The following is a 15,494-nucleotide window of genomic DNA, read 5'->3' as shown; positions in this document are numbered from 1 at the left end:
TGTCTTACCTTATAGCTAGCGAGCCACGTTGTCGTACAATAGTCTAAATCTCATTTAGAGCAATGCCCACATTGATAGACTTGCAAGCTACGAGGTACCTCTAGAGAGTTGTCGGTAGACTAGATGAGCAAAAGGGTGCTGGCTTAGCTCGTGGTTGTATACCAAGAACCAAGGATCAGAACGGTGCTTAAGAACCCAACTACCGTTAGACGCTTCTTTAGCTAGAACCGAGATGGACAACCAGTTACTCGAGTGGTCGTTCCCCTCTGACCGTCCCTTGACGGGTTTGGTAGATGGTAGCTCCGATCGCATACGTAGACAACTATAAGGTGACCGTTCTTCTCTCGAGTCAACCTCTAAGTCATAAAGGCCTAACCTCTGGTCAAGGCCCAAGAATTGATTGATTCTAATAAGGCCTGTCGAGACTCAAAGCAGCATTCGAGAGGAAGGCACTCGTCTGGGAAGGTGGCCATGGCGTTGGTAATAGCGATGTGTTGGACAGCAACAGTTACAGGCTCGAATAGGCATAGACCAACCAGGTGACACTGCATCTGTTGGAAAGCCAACAGCCACGAATGTGCCGCACCGTAGTAATTGGGTATCAAAAAGATGGGCAACCACTCAATTGATGATGATGTACCTGTCTGTGTTCTTCCAGAAGTTCCTGCCTGTTCCTGATCCTGAGAATCCTGGTGCCAAGCCATTGGTCACCCCTGAACTGCCCTCTCTGACCACCTGCCAAATCCAACAGCATCAATTGAGGCACAAGATGAAGCTTGGATTGACTGTCTGAACCATGCGTCATATGTGTGTATTGCTTGAAGAACCGAGGGCTTCGGGACCCTCGCCAGACCCTGCTTTTGGGTGGGTGACGAGTCTTCCACGCTTACTGCATTGGGCAACAGTGCCCAGCCCCTGAATCCAGGTGCCAAGGAGCCAGTTCAGTTCAACACGACGGCGCGGGGAGGTGGCCGCGTTAGATGCAATTTGTCGTGACTAATACGGATCCGTACAGTTTTGCAATAAATAAGCGACACGGACCCGTGGCTCTAGTGGGAGCCGCAACGCAAGAACTACCGGGATCCACATGCCCTGAAACGCGCTTGCCTCGTGCAACGACGCGTCGCGTTCCCGGCCTGGGAAAGCGCGAGGCGCCAACTTTGAGGTGCTTCTTTCCCTGATGCTTCCCACCACAAGCGTCCTTTCCTCTTTCGAACAACACAAAGCAGGTCATTTGCTCTTGCCAAACTTCAAGATGCCTTCTACAACATTAGGAAAGAGGACTCGAAGCTCAAAGCAAGAGGGTAAGCGAGCTGCCCGGGTTTAAAACTCACCTCAGGGAAACAGCTATTGACAACTCTTCGCAGAGCCGATATTGAGTCTCGACTTCTCGGCAAAGCGTGTCAGGCGTACCCCGAGAAAGATCAGCGAGAAGGAGCGCCTCTCGTTCTGCGATAAGGAGAATCAGGAGAACGAACAACCCGAGTCTGATTCGGAGGGGGAGGAGTCGACGCCCACGAAACCCACATCCAGACGGACGTCAATCGCCAGCACAGCCAAGAGCCGTAGGTTCCGGAGTATGTCGCGACACTTCAAAGAGTCAACTGCTAACCGGCTACAGCCGATATCGCGCCCGTCACTCCTTCAACCCCGCGCCATTTCGATGTTTTCGCCAGGACCGCAACGACGCCCCGTCAGCGGGTCATGTCGGTTGGCAGGCTCTCCAAGCGGATGACACCTCAGACGCCTTCCACTTCGAGTACTCTACAGACAGTCTACCACCAGGCGAGGCAGCTCTTTTCGCGCAGCGCGGACCCTGGGCAGCTGATCGGACGTGACGATGAGCGGGACCAACTCTACAAGTTCTTGGGCCGCTGCAAAACGTCTCGGCCGAGTGGATGTCTTTACGTTAGTGGGCCGCCAGGCACGGGCAAGAGCGCGATGGTGAACAAAATCACTGAGGAGGCCGCGTCGGAATCCGAGTCTGTCCGAAAAACCTACATCAACTGCATGAGCATCAAGACGTCCAAGGACCTGTACATTACGTTGCTGGACCAGCTAGGCGGGGACGCCAACATGACAGAAAGCGACGTCGTTGAGGCCCTGCAGAAGCTCTTTCTCCGCAAGAAGCCGACCGACGTCTTCCTGGTTGTGTTGGACGAGATCGACCACATCCTCACCATGGATCCCGAGAGCCTTTACCGCGTGTTTGAGTGGTCGCTGCAGCCGGCCTCGCGGCTTACCCTGGTGGGCATCGCCAACGCGCTAGATCTCACCGACCGTTTCCTCCCTCGACTCAAGTCCCGCAACCTGAAGCCGGAACTCCTCCCGTTCCTCCCGTATACCGCACAGCAGGTCAAGCGAATTATTACCGAGCGGCTCAAGATTCTCGCTCCCAAAGGTGCCGCTCCGGACTTCGTCCCATTCTTCCACCCAGCGGCAATCGAGCTCTGCGCCCGCAAGGTCTCGAGTCAGACAGGCGACCTGCGCCGCGCCTTCGAGATCTGCCGGCGTGCGCTCGACCTGGTCGAGTCCGAAACTCGTCTCAAGCACGAAAACGAAATCAAAGAGATGCTCCTCCAGCAAAGCCCCTCGCGCAAGATCCTCGGCGAGAACTGCAACTTCGTCTCCCCCTCCCCAGCCCGTCCCTCGTCCGCCCAACAACTCCTCCATAAATCCTTGCAGACCCTGACCGTCTCGACCGCACCTCGCGTAACCATCGCCCACCTCAATAAGGTCACAGCCGCCGCCTTCAGCAACGGCGCCGCCCAACGCCTCAAGACGCTCAACCTGCAGCAGAAAGCAGCCCTGTGTTCTCTCATGGCAATCGAGAAGCGAAACCGTGCCGCCCAGGCCCAGGCTACTTCCACGCCCATCCCAGCCACACCTTCCTCCGGCTGCCGGTCCCGCGGTACGAGTGCGACGGCGCCGACTATAAAGACCCTCTACGAAGCGTATTGCACTCTCTGCACGCGCGACTCGCTGCTCCACCCGCTGACGTCGTCCGAATTCCGCGAGGTCGTCGGTAGCCTCGAGACGCTGTCGCTCATTACGCCCGTGAACGGCAAGAGCGGGTCGTTTGCGGGCGTCCCGAGCACGCCTAGCAGTGGCCGCGGGGGGAGGAAGAAGGACGTATTTGCCTTTTCGGGGGCTGGCGGTGTCCGTGGTGGAAGTGGGTTGGTCATGATGGACGAGAAGAGGGTTGCGAGCTGTGTTGGGGAGAAAGAGATGGAGGGGGCCGTGGAGGGGATGGGGGCGGGGATACTGAGGGGAATTTTGAGCGGCGAGGCTTTGGATTGATCTGCTTCCTCTTTCTGTCGTGTTTTCTCATGGGTTTCGTTGCCCGTGGAGGGGTTGTGTGGCTTGGAGTATTGGTGTTGGGCAACCGTAGCTTGGTCTACCGTAGCCAGTACCGCATTGTGGGCGTTTATGGTGTTTGGGTTTGGACGAAGAAAGTATAGGAGTCGGGCGAGCATTGTCTATGTAAATGGTCTTTTGATGAGAGTATTAAACCACATGAGATGTGACGACTGGGAACACATGGAATATGGAACACACCGTGACGTCTGATCATAGCTCTTCTCGACCCGAATCTGGTGAGGGACTTTCACTTTTCCTCTGTTGCTTCCACTCCTTGCTGTCGAACAACCAGGGGACAGCTGATATTCACCCAACCAGTATTTCTCTCCGGTAGAGCCTCCGCTGATGGATAATTGAAGTCGTATTGTGAATATCAACATCACGAAACATCCAGCAGTCTCAACACACGCTCCAGGTTAGATCAAAGATGCACTGAGGAAAGGTCACAACTAGATATTCCACATATTCTTTGCGTGATCATGTCAATCATTGATTCTTAAACATGTCATGCCCAGGCTAGTGCATGCTCGCCTGCCATAATGCTTGAAAAAATCGGCCCCCCCCTCCCAAAGGGTTGCTCCAAATTTACTCATCCCTTCTCTCCCAATCCCAGCACCTCATGAACTATGACTCTCCAGTCAACATCATTCAGACACAGATGCCAGTGCCTTCACATATCGATCACATTTAACCCGGATAACCTAGCTATGCGTTGGCATGGCAACATCGGCCTTCTTTGAAATCGCATCCTCGCCACTCCACATGGACGTAACCGTCTTGAGCTGCGTATAAAAGTTCACCCCCGGCTTCCCGTAGAAGGTGCTGGCGCCGCCGCCCGCGATGCTCTTCTTGTTGCCCGTGAAGCTAAACATGGGCAACGGCACCGGAATGGGCACGTTGATGCCGACCTGGCCGGCCTCGATCCTGCGGCGGAACGTCTCAGCCGTGGGGCCGGAACGGGTGAAGATGGCGACACCGTTGCCGTACTCGTTGGCGTTGATCAGGTCGATGGCCTCGTCGAGCGTGTCGACGTTGAGGCAGACGAGCACGGGCCCAAAGATCTCCTCGCGGTAGCACCGCATCTGGGGGGTGACGTTGGTGATGATGGTCGGCGCCACCCAGTTGCCGTTGGGGTACTTGGCCGGCTTGAAGCCGCGGCCGTCAAGCAGGATGGTGGCGCCTTCGGCCTCGGCCGACGCGATGAGCGACTCGATGCGGGCTTTGCTCTGCGGCGTGATGACGGGGCCCAGGTCTGCGCCGGGTTCGAACCCGCCGTTGACCGAGAGCGTCTTGGCGCGCTCGGCCAGCTCGGGGAGCCACTTCTTGGTCTCGCCTACCATGACGAGCGTGGACAGGGCCATGCATCGTTGGCCGGCGGCGCCAAAGGCAGCGCCGACCACGGCGTTGAGGAAGTGGTTCTTGTTGCAGTCGGGGAGGACGGCTGCGTGGTTCTTTGCGCCGAGGTTGGCTTGCACACGCTTTCCGTTGGCCGAGCCGCGGGCGAAAATGTACTCGCCGGCTTTGTTGCCGCCGACGAAGCTGATGGCCTTGATGGTGGGCTCGTCAAGAATGAAGTTGACGGTGCGGTGGGCGCCGTGCACGACGTTAACCACGCCATCTGGAAAGCCCGCCTTTTGGCAGAGCTCGGCCAGGATCATGGCCGCACCGGGGTCGCGCTCCGAGGGCTTCAGGATGAGCGTGTTGCCGGTCACGGTGGCGATGGGGATGCACCAGAGCGGGATCATGGCGGGGAAGTCTGGAATGTCAGCACTGCGTCCACATAGAGCATTCAGATATCAGTACCTACTAAACGGGCAGATAGCCGCCACAACACCGAGCGGCTCACGGTACGTTCTCGTCTCCATATCCTTGGCCACCTCGAGCACCTCGCCCTTTAACAGCTCTGGGGCGCCGCAGGCCGCCTCGGCAACCTGCAGCCCGCGGAGCACGTCGCCCTTAGCGTCGGCAAACGTCTTGCCTTGCTCGAGTGTGATGCTGGCGGCGAGGCGGTCCCAGTTCTCACGGATCAGCGCGACAAACTTGAACATGATCTGCTGGCGGTGCAGCACGCTGGTGGTGCGCCATGCCTCAAAGGCCTTCTGCGCTGAGGCGACGGCCGCCCGGAGCTCCGCGTCCGTGTTCTGGGGCACGCGCGTCACCAGGTTGTTGGTGGCCGGGTCGTGCAGGTCGATGTACTGCGTGGTGCTGGACCTGACAAACTTGTTGTCGATGAAGTAGGGCGTGTCGTGCACCTCTGTAATCTTGTCGTGCGTTGTTGGGAAATTGGTGGCCGTGCTGGATAATCCCGCTGCCGCCGCCGCCGCTGCTGGGCGCATGTGTTGTGCTGTGGCATGTAACCTCCGCACCGCCGTTGCCGAGGCCGACTTGTTCGAGGGAGTCATTCTGAGTGAAAACGAAGCAAGGAGAGCAGATTTGGGCGCACTGGCCGCGTTCGCGAGTCGACCCGTTTTGGCAGACGCTGGAGCAGCACGGGTTGCAAGGCGGCGCATCGTGGTTTAAGTTCAGAAAGACGGTGAGATCGAGTTGGATGGGTGAACGGATAGACGGACAGGGTCCAGGAAGCTGTCAGCGTTCTCCCGTCTTGGTTCAATACCGGCCTCTATAAGTTGGTGCCGAAGGAGTGACTGAATTCGCCCCCTTGCGACCTAACTCATTGACTGGTTGATCTGGTTGATGTCGGCGCATCCCGTGCCACCTGCAGCGGGTGGCAGAGAGCCCCCCTTTATCCGATCTACCTCCGGAGCGTCTCAAATGATCGTTCGGGCAAGTCGCGGGCAACAGCGGCGAACTGTGGAGGCTTCTCCGCCTTCTCCAAAGCCGCGTTCTGCCGACTGCCTATCAGCGACGGCCAATTCGATAGGTGAGGAACTGGGGTAGCTCCTGCGGGGCACGCCGAGACTGGGGACGGACTTGGGCGGGTCACAGGCTCGCGATGCAGATCTTGAGAGAGTCAAGGAATGAACCATTGGCGAAATAACAGAGATTAATCCATGAAAGAGGAGCGACTAAGCTATCTGTCCAATACTAACGCCCGTGTGTTTTGTGCCTAGAATACAGATGCGCCGTGGGACTCCGCAGACCACAAAGAAGCAGAAGAATGAAGCAAAACCAGTGGCCTCACCCCACCGGCGGCCAACGACCGAGCTCAGTATGTGTCGACCCTCCGCGTCCGATTAATCTCCAGCACAAACCCGACGACAGAAAGGGCAACCTAATCTACGATTGGCTCCGTGTAGCACGCTTGGTCGCCTCCTTGGCAGTATCAACGCCAGAGGCAGCGGCCGTGGTAGCCTTGTCCGCCACTTCCTTGGCCTTCTCCTTGGCGTCGGCGGCGACCTTCTTTGCCGACGGGGCAGTGGAGGATCCAAGACCAACAAGGCCGAAGAGGAGGGCGACAGTGGTGATGAAGATAGCAGCAAGGCCGCCGGCGACTTCGGGAACGAACCGGATGGCCTCAAGAGGATCCTTTTTGGCGATTGTGAGGAAGAGGTCGAGCTTCTCCTTAATATACGTCTTGGGGTCGTCCAGGAACTTGAGGTCGCTCGGGGACTTGGGCGTGTCCTCAACCTTGGGCTTGTCGGCCTCCTCGAGGGCCTTCTCGACCGGGTGCTTCTTGAAGAAGGTCTCGTCGGCGAACTTCTTGGCTTCCTCAACCGAATGGCCGATGTAGATGTTGTCGAAGAGGATATTGTTCTGCATGGTCCAGATCTCGAAACCAATCTGCCAACTTGTCAGTGACATGTCATCCGCAAGTCGAAAAGCAGAGCAACTTACAGCGCCCATGGGCTCAAAGTTGGCGGGGTGCTTATCCTCAAAGTAGTCGGGATTCTTGATCTTGCGAGGCGCCCACGGACCCTTGTAGGCCGGGTTGTCAATGTAGGGGGCGGACCACTTGCCCTTGTAGTCGGGGTTCTTCTTCATCGGCTTGGTCCACGGGCCACAGCCAGAGACCTCGGCGCACTTGGGGTTGGGAACCGTGGGAGGGATCCAATCGCCATCCTCCTCGTCATCCCAGTCCTCAGGCTTCTGAGCCTCGGGATCGGGAATGGTCAAGGGCTCGTCAACAAGCCAGTCCTCAGGCTGAGTAGCCTCCTCATCGACAATCTCGTAGGGGGCGTCCTCATCCCAGTCGTCGGGCTTCTTGGCGTCCGGGTCGGGGATGCGGGCCTCATCGATCCAGTCATCAGGCTTCTTGTCCTTGGGGTCGTCAATCTCCTTGGGAGGGTTGACGGCAGGAGTGAAGTCCTCGAGGAGGCTGCCCTCCTTAACCTGCTCGCCATTCTGCTGAATGACGTACGTGTTGTTGGGGTGCACGATGAGCGTGTACAGCTCGGTAGTCTTGACAATCTTGGCGGTGGGCGGAGAGCTCAGATGCTTCTCCTCGTACTCGCCCGTCTTGGGGTTCTTGTGGTTGAAGATGAAGTGCACCTTGTTGGTGTGGCCGCACTTGTCGGGACCGAACATGATGACGTACGGGGTCGTGTTGGAAAACTCCTCCTGGTGCAGGGCCTTGTTTTCTCGCAGCAGCTTCATGTAGGCACCACCGCACTCGAGGCCATCTGCAAGCAAGTGCATTAGCGATTGTAAGGGTTGCAGCAGGGACGGACCAAGGCTTACTCTGCAGCTTGACCTCATACTGGACCACCAGGGTCTTACCCTTGGGGTCAATTTTCTTGGGGAACTTGGCCGAGATGGCGTGGTGGGCAGCCTGGTTCTTGATGACAAGACCCTTGTCGCCCTCCATGCCCTTGTAGACGACGGGCTCTTCAACCGCCCACTCGCCGACATAAGCCCATTCTTCGTCGCTACCCTTGGTGTCCTTCTTGGCGTGTGAAGGCTTCCATCGCGCCTCCCAGTCGTCGGTGAACTGCTCGAGGAAAGGAGCCTTGAGCTTGGTGGGCTGCAGCGGCGCGCGTTAGTATGTTGTCCGACCGTCTGCCATGGTAGGCGCCGAAGCTCGGGTCCATTGGCGCGTGGGCAAAACTCACGGTGAAGGTCGGCAGCTCGGGGGCAGCCTGGGTGGCCGACTCAGCAACTGAGCTAGACGAGCTTTCGTCTTTGAGCACCTTCTGGTCCTCGGCGCTAACACCGCCGACCAGGAAGGCTGCGCTGGCAGCAGCGGCGGCGACGTTGAACCTCATTTTTCCAGAGCCGAGTGCTATCTCTAGCAACCCAGATGAGAGACGGTCAACGGAAGCGTAATGGAAGAGGCACCGCGGTCAATGAAGGAAGGTACTGTCGATGGAGACAGACGACGACACAATGGGGTTGGGCAATGGATGTCGCTCCCAGAGCTCGAAGAAAGGGAAAATTCACCGAGCGTGTAGCAAGCAGCTGGCGTGGTGATTTTCAAGCCCAGCAAGGCGATTTCTGACAACGTGTTCTTTAACTGGCCGGGGAGGATGAGCTTGGAGCTTTCCCGTCGCGGGACTGCGGGGGCAGCAAGGGGGTCTCCTGGCGGCAGGGTGGTCAGCAGAGTGGCCCCGGCGCACCTGTAGAAGTCGTTGGAACCTTCCATGCGATTGGCCAGGTCTCAGCGACACAATGCAAGTGGAAGTGTGAAGCATCAAGCTGTCCAAGATGCCTTAGCTCTGTAGTCAAGGAAATGGCTACCTTTGACTCAATTGTTTTGAATGTTCAGTTCCCCATTCATGTAGACCGTCAGCCTTTGTCTGCCTGCATGGCTCACTCTCGATCCAGTGGGCTGCCCGGTGCTGAGACCGCAATTATGACACAGCGACGGAGGGGCCCAAAACAACGCTTCCCAACTGGCGAGTTCCTCTTATCTGTCTTTTCAATGCTAGCGCCTGCCACGAGCCGACGGCAGTTGAGTTTTTTCCATCCTCAGCAGATCGGGTGTGCCTCTCACCTGGCCTGAAAACCGTGCCTCCAAGACCATCCCAGAGGAACGTTAGCCTTGCTAATAATAGCAGGGGAGGAATGGTTGGGACCACCAGATGATGCGTGAAATGCTTTGTTTGCTGTCTCGGAGTGAGGCTGCATTGACCAGGTTTCAAGCTTGGTCTGCAGTCGAAGCATCAAGCAGAGCAATGGTTCGCCCGGATTGAGGTAGTGATTCTCCCGAGCGTATCGGCTGCCCTGTGAGCAATTCGGGTCTCATCTGCCTTACAGTGCGCTTCCTGTCCTCTCACTGCTTTACAGTGCGCTTCCTGTCCTCTCCGGATTCTCTCACTTCTAAGTTTCCAGCCATCAAGACAGACTTAGCAGCATAGAGACCACGTGGAATAAGCCAACAAACAAGGCAGTAGTGCTGCCACATCTTACTTCCTCCTCACGTGTCGGCCGGAACAAGCGCCCAAGCCAATGCCGGTCGGGCTAAAGTGGCCGCATGCCTCCATTCCGCATGCCAAGCTCAGGGACCACTCGAAGCCACGGGCCACTTCGCAGTACAATCCGACCCCTGGTTTGTTCGTTAGCACGGCACATGGCGGAGCACTACATTTACCTAAGACATGAATGGGATAAAATGAAACAAAAGAAACGTAAGAAATAAGAAAAAGAAACAAAATTGATGAAAAGACAAAAAGTAGAAGAGGGAGAAGAGAAAGACAAAGTTAGAGAGGAAGAAGAAGATCAAGATGATACGGAATGAAAGAAAGAAAGCGAAAGAAAGAAAGGAAGAAAGAAAAGAAAAAAAATGAAAGTAACTAAGGAACGTAAGGAAATAAAAAAGAGAGATAAAAAACAGAAAGATAGAATATAAAGATAAAAAGTAAAACGAGAGAAAGAGAAAGATAAAGAGAGAGAGGAAGACGAAGATAAATATAAAGGGGAAGAGGAGAAAAAAAAAAGTACAAACGAGAGTTCAAGTGGAAATACCTACGATGCAAGTTCCGCGCTAACAAACAAACCAGGGTTGCGTTGTAGCGGCTCCCCTCTCGCCAATTTAGCCCCAAATAGCCTCATCTCGCGATTTATATAGTCTGCCGCCTTTATAAGATATGCCGACAACACAGCCTTGATAGAGTCCCATTGACCGGGCCGGAAACGACAGAGAACACCTTGTTTGACCGTTTTGAGACATACGAGCGCGAGCTAGACCACAATTGTCGTCATGGCTGACGCAAAATGGTTGCGATCCAAGAAGGACGACGAGCAGCCGGCCGCCAACAATGACCACCTCGTCCAGTCCGACGACCCCAACCACCCGGCGAATTTGATTCCCTCGCTCTGCGCCAAGTTTTGGACACTCGGTTGGGTTACAGGCACCGGAGGAGGGGCCTCAATTCGCGAAGAGTATGTCCAGCCACCAGATAAGGACTACCCGGCCATGACCGGAATACAGAGCACACTGCCGCTAACCATGTGGCGCAACGGACAGTGACCTCGTCTACATCGCGCCTTCGGGCGTCCAGAAGGAGCTGATGAAGCCCTCCGACATCTACGTCCTCTCCCTCGCCGCACAAGCCCAGTCGCTCGACCGGCGCAAGCGCGTCTACCTGCGCAGCCCCCCCAACTACAAGCCGAGCCAGTGCACCCCGCTCTTCCTGGCCGCCTTCACTAAGCGGCGCGCCGGCTGCTGCATCCACACGCACTCGCACTGGGCTGTGCTGGTGACGCTGATCCTCGAGACGCAGGGTCTCGGCAAGAACCGCGAGTTCCGCATCAACAATATCGAGCAGATCAAGGGCTTCGGGCGCGGGTTCAAAAAGAGCGGCAACCTGGGGTACCACGACACGCTGGTCATTCCGGTGATTGAGAACACGGCGCACGAGGAGGACTTGACGGAGTTTCTGGAGGAGGCGATGGATAGTTACCCGGATACCTATGCGGTGCTCGTGAGGAGGCACGGTGTCTATGTGTGGGGGGATAACGTGCACAAGGCGAAGACGCAGTGCGAGAGGTGAGCTTCTGTTTTACTTCTCCTGCTTCGCCCACATGCTAACAGACAGTGACAACAGCCTGGACTATCTCTTCCAACTCGCCGTCGAGATGAAGCAGCTCAACCTGCCCTGGATCACCGACATTGAGCCCGTGGTGCCGCGGCGGTCATAGCAGGATCAATTGCACCCTATCAGTCCCGACAATCAACTCCGTCATAGTTGCGCTGCCTAAGTACCCACCCTAACCAACATGATTATACCCATCCATTACACCACAAACCCATCACAGACCCAGTCGTAACCTATCATCCATCCCTGTAACCATTTCCGCATTTCACCAGCAAGACTCATTTAAGCTTTAAAGAGCCATAACAGCAGCTAAAAACCCAGCAGCGCCCACCACGGCGGAGCCAACACCCATCAACCCAGCGGTAGGAGCAGCGCCCACCGAGGTGGCCGAAGAGGCCGCGCCGGTCGCTGTGCCAGAGGCCTGGGAGTTCCTGGTTCCAGTGCCCGTGGCGCCGCCGTTGCTGTTGCTGTCACCGCCGGCGCTGCTGCTGCCCCCGTTGTTGTTGTTGCCGCTTCCGTTGCCATTGCCGTTACCCGAGCTGCCCGTCGGCTGGGGGGTACCGACGCTAGAGGTGTAGTAGTTCGACGCGATGCAGCCCGAAACGCATGACGAGTAGGCGTTGATGTCGGCCTCGGTGCCGTTGCCCTTGGGACAAGCGGCAACGCAGGTGTTGGTGGCGTTGACCTATTGGGCGGGTGTTAGTCATGTGTAAGTTGAAATGGCGTAGGAAAACTTGTAAACCTGGGATTCTGGGTGAGGTCTCCAGTGGTGAGGCGAGTGCAACGTACCTGAGATTCGTTCGGGTTGGGAACGGCGATGCACTTGGATGTGCAAGAAACGTCGCCGGCCTGGCAAGCGTCAAGGCATTTGATCATCTCAGCCTGGAGAGAGCTCTGGGCCGCCGAGGCCGCGTCGGTCGTGGTCGAGGGCGCATTGCCCTCAGTGCTCGACTGGGCGTTCGCGAACAGGGCGAAGCCGGCGGCAAGGATGATCGAGGTGACACGCATTTTGATCGGTGGTGGTTGTACGGTATTACGAATATCAACTGTGTAGTGTTGCGAGCGAGAGCAAGTGATGCTTCAACGAACGTAGTATGATAGTACACAATGTCAACGAGAGAGGACGGTTGAAAGAGACAGCGAGTATTGAGATTCCCAAGCCCGAGCCAAAACAAGAGAGAGAAATTTGAATTCCTCGCCGTGTCCCGGGCTGTGCATTCTTTAAGGCGGCCAAAGCCAGGGAGTTCATCCCTCAGGCGCGATCCGAGAGCTGGACGCTGTCCAGTGAGCAGGCAGGATCCTTTCCACCTGCAGCCATCGCCCGCGGCTGTCCTTGCTTGCCATTCATCCAGACTGTGCCAGAAGGTACCCACCCGCAAAACACGAACCCTCCCGCCCTGATTCTCGTCACACTACAGGCAGGCTGGCCTGGCAGAGAGGGCAGACGTTGCTCCATTCATTCCTCTCCGACTCGTGCGAGAATCATCCCCCTAGCATTCTCATTCCTCTGCATTCCATCACCTTTAAAAATATAGCAGGACACTAAGGCACACCTTGGTAGCTTTGCGCTTGAAACCTGGAGGGAGGAAAACACAGGCCCATGCATGGCATGCAGAGTAAAATTACGGAGGCGTCCAGGAACCAGTCTTCACGCTGCAAGGAGCGCATTTGCCCGATCGGGCCGTCCGATCATTCTGGGCACCAATCAAGATGAAGGACTTCGCGTAACCCGCTTCCGGGGGATGTGGCTTGGCGCTGTTATGCCGGGTTGTGTGAACCGTTGCAGGTTTGTTGTTGGGAGCACTCGCTTGAACAAGGCGGGAAATGTCCCTGTGTTTCCGTGTCCCTCCGTGATGGCACGGATAAGAAACATCATCAGACGGCAAGGAAGAGCTGCTTTGGAGGCAAGGGCTTCCCGATCGACAACATTTCAGACAAACAAACACCGTCATCAAGCGAGGCGTCTGACGCTGCCATTTGCAGCTGATCGAACCGCTGTCGGCGGCCAGTGCTGAGACGCCACAACGAAGTGGAAGGTGCTCAATGTGCCCCACTTAAGAGCAGTCGATTCAGCTGAGGTCGACAACACTGCGGAGCCTACGGAGGACTGTGGTACGCCAAGGCGCAAGCTTGAAGCCGATTCACATCGCACATTGGGCTCGTTGCTGAAGAGAAGGCACTCAACATCGACAACAATCATCGTATGCACGCACACATCTACGGGATGTTGCTCGGAGTCCGGCGTACACGTGCTAATCGTCTCAAGATCATCAGGCTCCAAGCCACAGTCTTCTGGTTAGGTGTTGGCTCGTGCTGAGTCCCAGTCGAGGGATAACGTCTTGATTTTCTCGTCGCTGTGCACCTGGAACCACCAGGAAGCATAGACATACGAAGAGAAACCGGCAGAACTTTCCAAACGTCGTGTTTTGCTATCGCCAAATCAAGAATTTTATGCCCAACTCCATGGCAAGGAGGCGGAGAACCGTTTGCTGACTCCGCTCACCCCACTTCTGAAGCACGGGGCTGACGTCGGAGCGCCAACTGATGAACTGGTGGGCTCCACAGATAGACGCGGCATCCAGACGTTCGATGCCGGCTCCGATTCGATACGGCTGGACAGCGCGGGCAATCCATCTATCCACCGTACCAGACAGTCCACCTTCGCTGCTCTTGAAGTCCGGGTCAAAGCAAGGGAAGAGATCTCCCTCGCCGGCTTCCACACACAACCGGCACGCCTTCACCGTAGCCCCTTTGCGAGACTGCTTGGATAGTAGAGTCTGGTGAGATGCGCAACCCACTATGTCGGCGTATACCCCCGAAACAAGCCATTGCAACTCGGCCTTCATTCCAGCATGGGCTTCCGTGTCTCGCAGGCCAAATTCGGCGAGTTCAGGCCGCATTTCCAGTTCCAGGGTCCTTTGCCTCCGTTCCGAAGTGGTAACCTGGTATCGACTTTGTTCGAGCAGTCAGTCATTGCACAGCTTTGGCATTACGGCCAGCCCTGACGAGGTGCGAAGTCAGCTGGTCAAGCGCCTGAGGTCCATCTGGCAGCGCTTCCCTGACGATCAATCTTCCAAGCCCCGGGCTGACCAACCCTGTCGGCATTCCTCTCCGGAAACCGTAGCTGGTGAGACAGAGGCTGGGTCATGGTGCATCATGTCACCGAGAGCCCTAGCTGTCGGACCGGGGCCATCCAAGCCTTGGGCGTGCCCATCATGTCCTTTGCAGGCGCATCTTCCGGTCAAACCAACTCGGCGCTCCCCGCCTCCACCAGCGGCTTCGCATCCGACCACCTCAAGATGACAATATCGCTCTCCCGGCCATCCATGGCCCCGTCGGCGTCCACCCCACGGCCTTCGACGGGCGTGTCCTTGAGCAATCGGATAAACACGGCCGACTCGAGGTCGGGCGTCTCAATCATGCTGATTCCAGCTGCCGAGTCGTTGAGATTTTGCAGGTTGGCGGGGAACGACGACAGGAACGACGACAGGTAGTGGTTGTGCAGCAGGGCCTGATGGCGCGTCGCGTATGCCAGCTCGGCGTCGGACAGGCGGGCGCGCAGGGCGTCGGTCGACAGGTAGTGCAGCGCGTGGCGGTCGATCTTGGCCAGGCGCGCACGCAGGTAGCTGCGCACCAGGTAGCGATAGCGCTCGAGCTCGGTCTGAATGACAATTAGAGCGAAGTTGGTCTTGGGGTCCATGTCGCCGGTGAGTTCTTCGACTTTTTCGATTTGCGTCTTGATGTTGGCGTTGATGCGCTCGAAGAGCCCGTTGGCGGGCCAGCTAAGTCGGTAACGAGTCAGTCCAGGGAAGTGATACCGAGGCAGCGGCTGGTAAAAGGAGTGTCGGGGCTCGTGGAGGAGAAAACTTACGGAAGCAGCTCTGGAGCGGATCTTTCGGCGACCCAGGCGCGGGTCAGCTCTTGGAGATCGCGCTGTTCTTGTGGGATGTCATGGAAAATCGGGTCCACTTCCCGAAGAATGTCGTCAATGTCCATGGCGAGCGCTGAGGGCGAGGCGGCCGTGAGCAAGCTGCTCCGAAGGGAATGATTACCTGCACGTCTCTCTCGATGGGAAACGCACATTTGAGTCCCATGCAAATCGGCCGATGCGCGGATCTTCCACCTCGATCGCAGCGCGGGGCAGTGGGGGCTGCGCGGCCCCACGTCGGCCAGGACTATCGTTGTCGAGACAACCTGTAA

General features: G+C 56.8%; 7 protein-coding genes across 7 annotated transcripts; 2 read left to right on the top strand and 5 right to left on the bottom strand.

Moving 5' to 3' along the window:
• Positions 1-1,255: 1,255 nt before the first annotated feature.
• N657DRAFT_652349 (cell division control protein Cdc6) lies at positions 1,256-3,300 on the top strand (the record flags this gene model as incomplete). The annotated part of the gene is made up of 3 exons (XM_062794286.1): positions 1,256-1,304; positions 1,368-1,565; positions 1,622-3,300. 3 exons carry the CDS (start codon positions 1,256-1,258, stop codon positions 3,298-3,300), a joined length of 1,926 nt encoding a protein of 641 aa, XP_062652532.1.
• Positions 3,301-3,738: 438 nt separating this feature from the next.
• Positions 3,739-6,124, bottom strand: N657DRAFT_608462 (Methylmalonate-semialdehyde dehydrogenase). The gene is made up of 2 exons (XM_062790268.1): positions 5,168-6,124; positions 3,739-5,116 (listed from the first exon to the last, which is right to left on the bottom strand). The coding sequence occupies exons 1-2, from the start codon at positions 5,868-5,870 to the stop codon at positions 4,062-4,064; spliced, it is 1,758 nt and encodes a 585-aa protein (XP_062652531.1). The 5' UTR covers positions 5,871-6,124; the 3' UTR covers positions 3,739-4,061.
• A 473-nt stretch (positions 6,125-6,597) lies between these two features.
• Positions 6,598-8,522, bottom strand: N657DRAFT_562748 (Calreticulin-domain-containing protein; the record flags this gene model as incomplete). Its single annotated transcript, XM_062788164.1, has 4 exons — positions 6,598-7,101; positions 7,156-7,940; positions 7,999-8,281; positions 8,370-8,522. 4 exons carry the CDS (start codon positions 8,520-8,522, stop codon positions 6,598-6,600), a joined length of 1,725 nt encoding a protein of 574 aa, XP_062652530.1.
• Positions 8,523-10,225: 1,703 nt separating this feature from the next.
• Positions 10,226-11,698, top strand: N657DRAFT_39527 (Methylthioribulose-1-phosphate dehydratase). The gene is made up of 3 exons (XM_062787167.1): positions 10,226-10,638; positions 10,724-11,245; positions 11,304-11,698. The coding sequence occupies exons 1-3, from the start codon at positions 10,457-10,459 to the stop codon at positions 11,395-11,397; spliced, it is 798 nt and encodes a 265-aa protein (XP_062652529.1). The 5' UTR covers positions 10,226-10,456; the 3' UTR covers positions 11,398-11,698.
• On the bottom strand, positions 11,584-12,302 carry N657DRAFT_629801 (uncharacterized protein; the record flags this gene model as incomplete). Its single annotated transcript, XM_062790920.1, has 2 exons — positions 11,584-11,979; positions 12,084-12,302. 2 exons carry the CDS (start codon positions 12,300-12,302, stop codon positions 11,584-11,586), a joined length of 615 nt encoding a protein of 204 aa, XP_062652528.1.
• Positions 12,303-13,484: 1,182 nt separating this feature from the next.
• N657DRAFT_39377 (uncharacterized protein) lies at positions 13,485-14,411 on the bottom strand. The gene is made up of 2 exons (XM_062787163.1): positions 14,389-14,411; positions 13,485-14,295 (listed from the first exon to the last, which is right to left on the bottom strand). Exon 2 carries the CDS (start codon positions 14,192-14,194, stop codon positions 13,724-13,726), a length of 471 nt encoding a protein of 156 aa, XP_062652527.1. The 5' UTR covers positions 14,195-14,295; positions 14,389-14,411; the 3' UTR covers positions 13,485-13,723.
• Positions 14,412-14,535: 124 nt separating this feature from the next.
• On the bottom strand, positions 14,536-15,290 carry N657DRAFT_676502 (GINS complex, Sld5 component; the record flags this gene model as incomplete). Its single annotated transcript, XM_062795900.1, has 2 exons — positions 14,536-15,076; positions 15,166-15,290. The coding sequence occupies 2 exons, from the start codon at positions 15,288-15,290 to the stop codon at positions 14,536-14,538; spliced, it is 666 nt and encodes a 221-aa protein (XP_062652526.1).
• Positions 15,291-15,494: the final 204 nt, after the last annotated feature.

The sequence above is a fragment of the Parathielavia appendiculata genome (genome assembly GCF_033297405.1).
Source record: "Parathielavia appendiculata strain CBS 731.68 unplaced genomic scaffold N657scaffold_1, whole genome shotgun sequence".
Classification (NCBI taxonomy): Eukaryota; Fungi; Ascomycota; class Sordariomycetes; order Sordariales; family Chaetomiaceae; genus Parathielavia; species Parathielavia appendiculata.
Note: the sequence above shows the minus strand (reverse complement) of the source record. Positions and strands in the feature narration are given on the sequence as shown.